Source organism: Pteropus medius, unplaced genomic scaffold (assembly GCF_902729225.1).
Source record: "Pteropus medius unplaced genomic scaffold, Ma_sr-lr_union100, whole genome shotgun sequence".
In the NCBI taxonomy this organism is placed as follows: domain Eukaryota; kingdom Metazoa; phylum Chordata; class Mammalia; order Chiroptera; family Pteropodidae; genus Pteropus; species Pteropus medius.
In genome coordinates this window covers 10,744,065-10,756,035 of record NW_024350924.1, presented here as the reverse complement: position 1 = coordinate 10,756,035, position 11,971 = coordinate 10,744,065, and the positions used below count along the sequence as shown (strand labels likewise).

Genomic DNA, 11,971 nt, shown 5'->3' with positions numbered 1-11,971 from the left:
GGTCTTTTGGGAAAAAGAAAAACAATAAAAGGAATATTTGGTGGGGAAAAGGTTGGGAATCATTGCTTTAATCTAATTCTTTATCAGTGATTCCCAAACTATATGCACATGGCATTAGTGGGGGGGGCTTTCCCACCTCTACATGGCGTACCAGGTGAGCTTTTCCCACCTTGCAGGAAAAAGTAATGGATAGGATTTCTAATGATTTTAATTTTTCCTACACCATGGCACTGCTACTGCTTATCGCCAGCATGGAGGACTAAAAAAATGACCAGGAAATAGACTATTAAGGAGAAAACTTGGCAAAAGCCAGTCACACCGTTTCAGTCGATAGACTATGGACATTTTCTGCTGTAAAGATTCCTAGCTCCTGTGGTGATGTTTAATAATCTGATGTTTTGCAATAAGTTCCATGAACGGATTCGAGAGCCCCCAATGCTAAACCCCACAAAGGCAGAGCCCTGAGCCCTAAGCGGTAGCAGCCTCTGTCTCTCATTCGACATGACTGCCTGCCTGTCTTGGCCTTCACCCCAGACCTGTTTGAGTACAAGTTTGTGAACAGCCGTCTGGTGAATAGCACATTCCTGCACAACAAGGAGGGCTGCCCACTAGATGTGACAGGGACGGGAGAAGGCGCCTACATGGTATACTTCGTCAGCTTCTTGGGGACGCTGGCTGTGCTTCCTGGGAATATCGTGTCCGCCCTGCTCATGGACAAGATTGGCCGGCTCCGAATGCTTGGTAAGGGGAGAGGCTGGGGGGTGGTGTCAGAACTGATTAGGGCCAGCCAGGGAGATAGTCGGCCCAGGCCACCTCTGTCAGGAAGAGCTCACATCTCCTGCTTATGGGCTGGCAGCAAGATGGGGGTGGGGCCTGGCCTGGAAGCTTCTCTGGGGGGCGAGGGAGGTAGCGGCATAGCAAGTGGTTCAGGGCACAGGCTTTGAGGTTATGGGCTTTGACTCTCAGCTCCACCACGGACCTTGGGCAAGTTCCGTAACCTCGTGAGCCCAGGTGTCTCATGTGGAATAGGGGGGTGATGCTAGAACCTGCCTCGTAGTGACAGAACCTGCCTCATAGAGCTCGATGGGGCGGGAGTCCAAAGGAGGACCCTGACCCCGGCGCTCCGGTGACCAGGTTCTTGTCTTATGGCATGAGAAAGAATTCAAGGACACGACAGACAGCAGGCAGGAAAGCGCAAGTTTTAGTAAAGCGGAAGTACACATTTAAGAGAAAAGTGTGGGCAGCCCAGAGAGAGTCTGCCCAGCCGCGTGGGCAGGTCGGAGTGTCCCGAGGCCATCTAGCCCGCCTCCCATCTGGGCTTGTTTCCGTGCCACCTGGAGGGGATGAGGTGGCCCGAGGCCATCTGTCTTCATCTGTCTTGTCTCCTGGCCTTGGCTTGTTTCTCATGCTGGGGTCTCAAACTTGAAATCTAAACAAGAGAGGGCTGAGTGAGGGACCGAGGAAAAATTCTAGAGCTGCATCCTGGAGGATAGGGGGACCTTCCCTAGGCTGCCTCTCCTGCTTCAATAGGGTTGATGCATTCGATCAGTGATGTATTAGATCCAGTTGCTTGGCCCACAGCTGGCATCGAAGAAGTGGTCGGTACTGACATTAAGAAGACAATCAGAAGGGAGGCTGGGGATGAGTGAAAAGCTTTCCTTTTTGGGTACCTTGGGAAAAAGTCTCACCCTGGGCTGCCCTAGTGCCAGTTGATGGGTCAGGGTGGGTGGCGATGGCCTGGCTCACGCCGCTCTCTCCTTTCCTGCCTCTAGCTGGCTCCAGCGTGATGTCCTGTGTCTCCTGCTTCTTCCTGTCTTTTGGGAACAGTGAGTCAGCCATGATCGCTCTGCTCTGCCTTTTTGGGGGGGTCAGCATTGCATCCTGGAACGCGCTGGACGTGTTGACTGTCGAACTCTACCCCTCGGACAAGAGGTAGTTGGAGTGTGGTGGGGGCAGGGCAGCTGGTCGAGAGGGCAGGGGACAAGCGGGGCGAGGAAGTGGGGCTGAATGGGACAAGCATCTTCGGGGAGAGAAGGGTACACGTTCCCACTGAGTTTCTCCTCTAAAAGCTGGTAGCTTTTGTATTCACTCCTTGAAGTCTTAACTATTAATCCGATTTTTTGGTCTCCTTTTCCCCGGCCTCCCGATTTATCTATATTCCCCGGTGCGCATCCCTCACCTCTCCGAACTCTGCCCTTCCTCCCCCCCTCGGACACGGCCCCCCGTCTCTCACTTCTGCTTCCCCGCCCTTCCCCTACAAACCCTCCCATGCCTCCTCCTCGTCTGCCTCCTGGGCTGACCCACCTGTGCTGCGCTGGGGGACCCCTGGACAGGACCACAGCCTTCGGCTTCTTGAATGCCCTGTGTAAGCTGGCAGCGGTGCTGGGGATCAGCATCTTCACGTCCTTTGTGGGAATCACCAAGGCTGCCCCCATCCTCTTCGCCTCGGCTGCCCTCGCCCTCGGTAGCTCTCTGGCCCTGAAGCTGCCTGAGACCCGGGGGCAGGTGCTGCAGTGAGGACGTGTTTGGGGCTTCGGGGGTGGCAGGCACACTGTGAGACCAACGACTCCTTCTCCCCTTGCCCTGCCCTGCCATCCTGGCCCCCAGAAACCCTCACTCTCCATGTGTTTGGCGTCTTAGCCATTGTGTGTGTGTGTGTGATGTGTGTGTGTGTGTGTGTCGTCTTGGCTAACGACTACGTGAACCCGTGAGGAATACAAAGCTCCTCATCCGGTTTGGGATGCAGCTCTACTCCCACCTCCCTACCACCCTTGACTTTGCACAGAGAAGGTTTGGCCCCCTTCCGCCCCCCGTGTTCGTGAGGGACCATCGCCTTTTCTGGCTCCAGGCCCTCCAGCGCAGGCTGCCTGCCTTCCCCCTCATTCCCTCTGCCTAGGCCCTGGTGAAACCACGGGCTTGTGGTTATGTCGGGGGCTGGGGCTTGGTGTAGACCACGGACCAAAAGAACTGAGAGTCGGAAGGGCCTCGGGCGCCTTCTCGCACCTCCTGTTGGATGCTGGGGGAGCAGCAATAAACCTCAGCCCCTTGGCCTTCACTTCCCTTTCAATTTGGGCTATAACAAGCCTGAATTCTATGAAATTAGCTTTCTGACTCTTATTTATTTATATATTAAGTTCTGAGGCAGCTCAGCAGGACTGTGTGTGTGTGTGTGTGTGTGTGTGTGTGTGTGTGTGTGTGTGTGCGCCATGGGGCAGGGGTGTCACTATGCTGTCCTAAAATGCAAGCCAAGGGTAACTTCAACGGACACACACACAACCCTGCCCCCCGAAGTACCACCAGGATGGTGTTTCTGTGCCAGGCCTGGGAGGAGGAGCCCCGGGCCTAGCCGGGCTGGATTGGGTCCCACAGCCGAGGGCGGTCTGAAGGCACCTCCCCTCCAATCAGCAGCACAGGCCTCCACTCAGTCAGCACAGCCGCCCTCCCACCCCCGGCCTGGCCCCTCACAGGCAGGAGAGCAGGGGAGGGGGAGCAACCAGGCACATGGTCAAACCAGCAGATCACAAAGCACAAGGAGCTGGAACAGGGGCAGGGAGCAGGGGCCTCCCAGCAACCACTCCCGAGTGGAAAGAGGTTGGGTAGTCAGCCAGGGACCCTTACTGCAGGGACCAAAGCCTCAGTTTCCCCATCTCACCCTTTCCACACAATAGCCCCTGTAGGTTAAGCTGCCCCTGCCCTACCCCACTCCATGTGGCTGCTTTCTTTGGTGTCCCCTTCCTCCCCACCGTAGCTGTGATGTGTTGTAGTTTTTAGCTGTTTGTAAAATGTTAAAAAAAGGAAAAAAGTGAAAACAACAACAAAAAAGAAAATCCAAATTCACTTTCCTCTTGCTGCGTCTGGGCCCCCACCTTATGGTCACCCCCCCATTTTGTAACACTGAACCAGGTGGTGACTGTTTAACTCTTTGGTGTCTGTGCTCAGAAGACTGCCTTCTCCTCCAGTGCCCAGTGGATGAGTGTGTGCCCTTCCCTTCCCCTTCACTTGCTTGACGCAGCCCTCTTCCCTGCACCCCCTGGAGGGACCCATCCATCCCCCTTGCTCTCCAAGGGAACCCTAAATCCAACTCTGTTGATGTGAAAAATGAAGTGAAAAATAATTGATGAAAAATAAAAAGGAAACAACAAATCCTTAAAATTCAAAGTGGCTACGTCTGCTTCTTTGCCTCTGCACCTACACCCTACAGCTCTGTTCTGCCTGCTGGGAGGGGATGATAATGAGATGGAGAAACAACTTCTCTCTAAACTGAAGGCCAGAATAACACGAGGTATCACATTTACTCCTCAGTTGGCCTCTCTTCTGACCCTACTTCTGCAGTTGGAGGGGCCCCTCAGTATTCTCATTTTTGAAGACTTGGGGCAATGCCCTACGACGCAAGAGCAAAAAAAAACGAATCACCTGATTTGAAAAACGGGCTAAGGACTTGAATAGACATTTCTCCAAAGAAGACATACAAATAGCCAAATAAGTATATGAAAACATGCTCAGTGTTAGACATCATACCTGTCAGATAGCTTTTACCCAAAAAAGACAAAAAAAAGTGTTGGTAAAAACGTGGAGAAATTGAAATCCTGGCACGTTGGTGGGGATGCAAATGGTGCAGCTGCTGTGGAGAAGAATATGGAGGTTCCTTAAAAAATTAAAAACAGAACTTACTGTATGATCCGGCAATCCCCCTTCTGGGTACTTAACCAAAAGATCTGAAATCAGGATCTTGGAGAGATAGTAGGGCCTCCATGTTTACTACAGCACTATTTACAACAGCTAAGATATAGAAATGGCCTCAGTGTCCACTGACAGACAAATAAAGAAAATGTGTTATATACACATAATGGAATAGTATTTGGCCTTACAAAGGAAATTCTGCAATATGTGACAATATGGATGAACCATGAGGGTATTATGCTAAGTCAATTACTGTATGATTTCACATACATGAGTCATCTAAAATAGCCAAATTCATACAAAAGAGTGGAATGGAGGTTGCCTGAGGCTAGGGTGAGAAGGATTGGGGACTTACAATCAATGGGCATAAGCAAGATGAGTAAGCTCTAGGGATCTGCTGTCGGACACTGTTACGTAGAGTCAAGGGTAATGTAAGGTACCCTTAAAAATTTGGACGGTATCTCAATTTTCAGCGATCTTACCACAATAAAATAAAATTTACAAAAATAAAGTTTAAAATGTTTAGAAACCCCTAAAATAAAAACAAAAACTTGGGAGTAATGTTGCTTGAGAACAAATTTTCTCCAAATCCTCTTGTGTGTCTTTTAAAGATACAGATTCCAGATTCCATTCCTACAGAATCAGAATCCTGTGTTTGGAAGAGAGGGGACCTAGAATCCACATTTTAAACAGCTCCTTTGGGAATTCTTCTCTGAGAGGAAATCTGGTAACTGCTGCTTAGGGGTTAACCTAGACTTCCCTCTCAATCTAGTCCATTTCTGTTCTAATCAAGCCATTTTCTGATTTTATGGCAGCTCTCTAATGAACTCCTGCCCTTCCATTCACACAGCTGATTTAAGTCGGGGCTCCATGTTCACTCTTGGTTGATCTCTGTGTCTCCAATCTCCTGTGCCAATCCACTTACGCATCACCACCAGATCTGCCCCACAATGCTCTTTGGCATGCCCTTCCCCAAAACCCTTCAATGGCTCCCCTACTGCCCAATCAGATACTGTCTAAACTCTTTAGCCCCCAATGGTCAAGGCACACGTTAATCAAGCCTTTTTACATTCTATTTCCATATTGAGATCATCAGAGATTTGCTTAGACATTACTTGAGCTCTCTTCAGAAATATGACAACATTCGGAACTCATAACAAGAAGGCTAACGTTTTCTCTGTCTTCTATACTAATTTTCTAGGTTATATTTTCACTGCTTTAGTCCCCCTCCCACGCCCGCCCCCGCTAAAGATTTTTCTTACAAATGAAAATCCTTTTGGCAATGGACAGGCTGTTAGAAAGCCAAACATTGAGTTTCCCCCAGGAAACTCAAATGTGTCTACAGTTCCTGTCTTGTCCAATCAGTCACACTGCAGTTTAGTTTCCGTGCCTTTGCGGGGGAAGGGAGTCTTCCCCTTGTCTGCAACACCTTCCCTCAACTTTCTGGTTTAATTCTGTGCTTTCCTTTGAAGATCCAACTAGGTCACTTCCCCCAAAGAAGTCCGTCCTATCCTTCTCCCAAGAACACCTGTAGCACTGATTCAAAAGGCCACTGATAACACAGCAATGCATCTCGTATGATAATTCTTCTTTTAATGTGCAGGATTACTTCCAAATCATCAGATCTGGTGGTTGGTTCCTTCGTCACAATTCAACATGAAATGACTGGGCAGCTTTTCCTGAATAGTCAAGGCAAGAGCAGTATCGAGTGATTCTGCTCGTTCCCTGGGTCAGCTTTGATCTGAAATGAGTTGCTACTTTGGAGAATATGTATGTGGCGGCTGAATGGGGCCCAGCGGTCCTCATCCATTACCACCACCGGACTGCAATGAAGGGAAGAGGTCCCAGTAGTTAAATCTCACACAACCCATTCGGATCCTGCTCCTCGCTCTCTCCTGGAATTCAGGGGGTTCTGGTTTTCTTGCTCCCACCCAAGCAGGGGGGACTCGCGTCTAGTTGAGGGTTCTCCCTCCATTGGGCAGGGGTCCGCGCCTGTATGGCCAGAGCGTGGACCGGCCCAGCCAGCTCCTCCGACAGCGCAGCGTGGACCAGCCGGTGCCGCTGCAGGGGGCTCAGCCCCTCGAAGCGAGAGCTCACCACCGCCACGCGGAAATGCGTCTCGCTGCCTGGTGGGACCGCGTGGCCGCTGCTCTCATTACGCAGCTCCAGTACCTCGGGGTTCAGGGCCTGCTCCAACTTCGTGCGAATGGCGGCCTCGACAGGACCGAATGCCCCCGATCCCGCGCTGCCCCGGGACAGACAGACGCGGCCGGCCATGGGAAACAGGCGCCTGCCCAGTTGCCCACTCAGCATCGGCTGCCGTAGAGACAAAAACCAGAGCAGTGAGGGCCAGGGCCTCCCGCCGGGTGAGAGCCCAGCCTCACTACTCTCCCATCCCCACCGCCAACGTCCCCAAAAGGATGCCGCAGGGAGCGGGCCCAGACGCCGGACCGCGAGACCCCGCCCTTTTCCTGTGTGACGTCGGGAAATTTGGCCTCCAGCCGCGGGCAGAGGAGCGGCGACAGCGGGTTAGAGAGGGGTCGCGCGCGAGGCGCGTTCGTTCATAAGGGGACTAGCAGGAATGGACTGGAGGTTGCAAAAGCGGGTATGTGCAACTCCGGATTTTCGCTGGGCCAATGTCCCCTTTGAACTTTAGGCTGGGCCCTTTCTACCTGCGACTCGGCCTCGGCTACCGCAGTTCGGATCAGGAACACGACACCAAACGTTCTCGGCGAAACGCAGTCCTCGCGTCTTGAGGCACGCTGGGAAATGGAGTCCTCGCGACGCATCAGTGGGCGGGGCAGTTGCCACTTGGAGCCCCGAGGGCTCACGGAAGTTGTAGTCTCTTATTCTCCCGACCATTGAGGTCGTGGGAGGTTCGTAAGCAGTGGAATGCAGCAAACAAAAAATCCCCGCGCACATGGGTTTGGGACTATTTGATACATTTTATTTCCACTAGGTTTTGTCGATCGTCTAGCCCAACTCCATTTTACATACGAAATAGTGGAAGTCCATTCCATTTATTGAATACATAGTTACTGCGCGCCAGGCCAGTCCTGCAGGCTGGAGAATAAAGCAGAGCCTGTCTTCAAGGGGTTTACAGAACACTGGAGAAGATGGACAAGTGAGAGGACAATTAATTGCTAAGTGCTATGATAGGGCTCAGATCAAGATGCCAAGGAGGCACGTCACCCAGACTTGGGGGGCCCTGAGAAACTTCGGAGAGGTTTTGGGGGAACAATCTAGAAGAGACAGCACGAAAGTCCCTTTCTCATTCATTCATAGTTGTGGTAGTTACACATACAAAGGCTAGGAGAGAAAAATTTGTGGAGTGGTTCCTTGGGGTGCAGTTAGGTATGGCTAGAGCCCAGGGGACAGAGATGATGGTGATAGGAAGTGGGGATGTCCGTTTTTGAACTTTATAAAAGTAGAACCACATAGTATGAATTCATGTTTGTCTTCTTTTGCTCACCATGTTAAGATTCATCCATGAGTGTGGCAGTAATTTGTTCATTTTTATTGTCGTGTAGTATTGCAGTTATATGAATATACTATTCTTGTACATGTTTTTTCTTGGCCGCGAACATTCATTTGTTTGGTTTATATCCAGGAGTGGAACTGCTAGGATAAGCCCAATGTTTACTTTTGAAATGACAAAATCACTCAAAGAATTTTTAGGATGCCCCCGCTTCCTTGGTGCCAGGTGCTGTTCTAAATGTTTTACATTTATGAACTTTTAATTCTTACAACAATCCCACAAAGTAGCTAGTTATTACTCTCGTTTTACCACTGAGGAAGCAGAGACCCTTCGAGGTTAGTAATTTGCCCCCGGTGCAGACGTGTTAAACAAACCCAGAGTCAGGCTGTAGAACGTGCGATCTTAACCATTAAGCTATTCTGCCTCCTAATCCAGCATTTGGCCGCTCAGGTTCCAGGCTCTGGAACCAGGTTCTTTACACTTATTCTAATTTATTCAACTCTGTTATGGTAGAATATATTATTTAATTGACAAGCTCCTATTATATCTTCCATCACTCTGGCTACCAAGTCTACTGTTGATAGTTGGCATTTGGAGAGTGATTGTTGACTAAAGAGAAATATTTTAGAAAGGACAACACTAATTTTCTGTGTATTGTTTCATTTATTTATGCCAAAACATTTCACTACCCTCTTAAGAACCAGGTAGAAGGAATTAAGGACTCCTGACTCCAAGATAAAGAAGACATGGTCTCTCCTTTGAGGTGGTCACAAAAAGTGAGACCAAGGCCAAAAGCACAGTAGAGTGGTTCTACCAATCAGGATGTGCCAGAGAGAGGTCGGTACACTGAAGTCGTGTTTGGGAGCAGGGAAGGCCTCAAGAAGGAAGAGGTGATCCTGGGGCTGAAACTGGATGAGGAGGATTCTGCAGGTCGAGGATGAACATTCTAGCTAGAGGGAACTGTATGTGCAAGGGCAGGGAGCTGTGGAAAAGCCTTGCTCATCTCATGGATGGTTAAGCAGTACAGTATGGAGGAGGCTGGGGGTGGAGGGAAAGGGGAAAGGGAGAGGACTATGGTTGAATGGTGGGATGGAGCTAGAATGCAAAACAAATGTTTGATTAACTAGATTGCCTGGGAAGGAACTTAGTTGCCTTTGGTTAAAAATCTCAGAGGTGTTAAGGAAATGAGATCCAGCCTGTTTGTCTGTGATGGTGTACTATTTTTATAAACAGCCTCCTCTGTTTTACTTTCTAATAGTTCTAGTAAGAATGTTGGGAAAGGAGCTCTGGGGAGCAATAGATAGTAATTGAGAATGGGATTTTACAGATATTGGCCTATCTAGACTTATCTAATAAGGTTTTATAGCTGGATGGAATGTAAAGTGTTGTCTATCTTTCTCCAACAGGAAGAAAGTGATGCTGGGAAGGTTAAGTGACTTCATGAAATTGAACAGTTAGTGAAACAATGTGAAGTGGTGAAGTCTTTGACTCAGGCAGACCTGGGTGCTAATCATGTTCTTAATAAGGGTCTGTGTGACTTTGGCAAGTCCTTTAACTCCTCTGTGAAACAAAAAAATTATATCTACTTCCTAGGTAGTCCCCAGCATAAGATTTGTCACATAATTCAGTGTAATTTCTTTTCCTTCCACCTTTTCTAACAGCACAGGATCCCTGTGATAAAAGTAAAAAGAAAAAAAAAAAATTTCATCAGAGCTCAGAGAGGGGGAAGTCAGCTGGTCCCTCAAGCAGCGCCTTTCGGGGTACACCAGACTTGTGGAGGGGTCCTCACTATCTGGATTCAGACCCTGTAGGTCTGAAAATTCAACACCATCAGAACTTCCAAAGTTGACTGGCTTCTTGGAGACTCAAACTAACAAAAAACACCAGAAAATTTAGGAATAGTCTAGAATGCAAATCTGCTAACTTCTAGTGATATATATATATCTTCCCGTAACTGGCTCTCCGTTTGTCAGTCATTTTTATCTTGAAATGGAATAAATGCAAAGTTAACTCAGCACAGGATGTGAACTAAGTTAGTGTTCAGAAATTTCACCCAGGCTGAGAAAAGGCTGGTGCTTTCACAGCTAGGGACCCTTCCATAATAGCACAAACTTGTCTAGCAGACACATACTGTGCTGGAGAAACACAAGACAATCCTGCTGTAATTTCCGTTTATACTCTATGTGGACCAGAGCTATTAACACATGCATCTTCCGAAATGATAATCGATTGGGTTAGAATTGTTATATTCTACTACTAAGGAAACTCTCATCACTTTTGGACTTGGATGTTTCACAAATCTATACCAGCATTCTTACCAGAGGTCATCTCTACAGATAGCTGGTATTAACTAATTTCCAGAATTCTTTGTACTAGTATGTTACCTGCATACCCATTGCTTGATAGCTAGCATGTACTCTATAAATGTTGGTTGAATAAAGGTGAACAGAACATCAGAAAAAGGCTCAAGGAATAGAATTTGTTCTTTTCTATGTAGCATTCTACCACCTGTCTTTATGGGATATCCTCAGAAAAGGATGAAAATGTATGGGGAATATAGAATTCCCAGGGATAGGTAGCTGAGGAGGAAGAAACAGAACTTTCAGAAAAGATTTATACAGAAGGCAGGTGGATTATGCAAAGGAATCCACAGGGGCTGTTGCTGGTCAAAGAGCGAATGATGAAGCATACAAGAGTATGGAGGAAAAGACTTGAGATTTCCAGGAAGTAACTGACTGGATATGCTTATTGAGATGCAGGAAGAAGATTCTGGCTTAGGTACCTGGAAGATTGTTGGTGCAATTCAGGAAAACAGCATAAGAGCACGGTGGGGTTGTTTCACTAACTTCACATTTGGATAGAGTAGTTGGGACAAATGGGTTGAAATACCCAGTGAACAGTTTGGTACAAGGGTTTTGTCACTGGTGATGGGGTTCTTGGGTTCCCCAAGATAAAAATTGAGAGAAAACCCCAGAAAATTTTCTAGACAAATTTTAATAAGCTCTTGCTTCAGCGCAAGGGTGGCAACACAGAAGAAAAGTACTCCAGACTCAGGGGCTGGCTCTGCTTGGCTGTTTATGAGCTTGGGCGACTTCCTTTTCCAGCTTGTTGCCTGCTCATTATCCACATCCCAGAAAAGTCGTAGTCAGTCAAACCTTGGTCAAATGTACATGTGGACCAGTGGTTTCCACATCTGCAAGGACTGGGGCCCAAGTCTTTATGTGGTCTCATTTCCGCCCCCACTCCCTGGGAGATTTTATCCTCCTTATTCTTAAGGGATTAGGGTCGAAGGTCTCTTCTTCTGTAACTACTTCCTGCTGAACAAGGGTGTTGTCCCTATACCTTGGAGGAATAAAATTCTCCCGCTGCCTGATCTATTGAGAAGGGCTAGGGTCTTCCTTGTCTGGGATGGGCTGGAAGCCTTGTGTGACCATCAGCTTAACATGGAACTGTTGCAGTCTGGAAGATACAATCTTTACAAGGTTAGAGGCAAGGGCCAAAAAAGTAATAAAGGAGAGCTATCAGGGGTCCCAGGAGGGGAGGGAGCCAAGTGATATTTGGCAGATACCCATTAATGGAGTCCCGTAGTTTGAGAGGCAGGGAAAGATTGTGTAGCCACTTGGCCTGGTCTAGATAGGGATGGTATAAGGCGGTGGGAGGAAGCATTGTATTTCACAAGCTGTGCCAGTCCTCGACTGGGAAGGTACCTGTATTGCCGTCTATTAGCCACTCTGATTCGTTTAGGCTACATTCCCCTTTCTTGGCTTCTTCTCTCCCTCTGCAGTACACTTAGGGTAAGAGGAAAAGTCTGGC

The 11,971-nt window shown here is 48.5% G+C and overlaps 3 protein-coding genes and 1 long non-coding RNA gene across 4 annotated transcripts in view; 2 read left to right on the top strand and 2 right to left on the bottom strand.

Annotated features, from left to right (window-relative positions):
- SV2A (synaptic vesicle glycoprotein 2A) overlaps positions 1-4,158 on the top strand; it is a 17,467-nt gene extending 13,309 nt beyond the window's left edge. The window contains exon 13 of the mRNA XM_039841455.1: positions 3,904-4,158. Coding sequence (XP_039697389.1) covers positions 3,904-3,910 — 7 coding nt within the window. The 3' untranslated portion in view covers positions 3,911-4,158. The remainder of the gene's footprint in view (positions 1-3,903) is intronic.
- LOC120585174 (synaptic vesicle glycoprotein 2A-like) lies at positions 41-2,655 on the top strand. Its single transcript, XM_039841457.1, is given in 4 exon segments — positions 41-529; positions 532-741; positions 1,773-1,932; positions 2,334-2,655. Coding segments are annotated over 4 exon segments (582 nt in total). The 5' UTR covers positions 41-501; the 3' UTR covers positions 2,518-2,655.
- Positions 1,181-1,775, bottom strand: LOC120585186 (uncharacterized). Its single transcript, XR_005648267.1, has 2 exons — positions 1,671-1,775; positions 1,181-1,421 (listed from the first exon to the last, which is right to left on the bottom strand). It is a non-coding gene; the product is annotated as an uncharacterized LOC120585186 (long non-coding RNA).
- Positions 4,159-6,251: 2,093 nt separating the features above from the next.
- BOLA1 (bolA family member 1) lies at positions 6,252-7,464 on the bottom strand. The gene is made up of 2 exons (XM_039841458.1): positions 7,353-7,464; positions 6,252-6,996 (listed from the first exon to the last, which is right to left on the bottom strand). The coding sequence occupies exon 2, from the start codon at positions 6,991-6,993 to the stop codon at positions 6,583-6,585; it is 411 nt and encodes a 136-aa protein (XP_039697392.1). The 5' UTR covers positions 6,994-6,996; positions 7,353-7,464; the 3' UTR covers positions 6,252-6,582.
- Between the last annotated feature and the right edge of the window lie 4,507 nt (positions 7,465-11,971).

What these genes read in the sequence shown, in the direction of transcription:
- BOLA1 (XM_039841458.1), bottom strand. Translation starts at nt 6,993, where the DNA reads ATGCTGAGTGGGCAACTGGGCAGGCGCCTGTTTCCCATGGCCGGCCGC.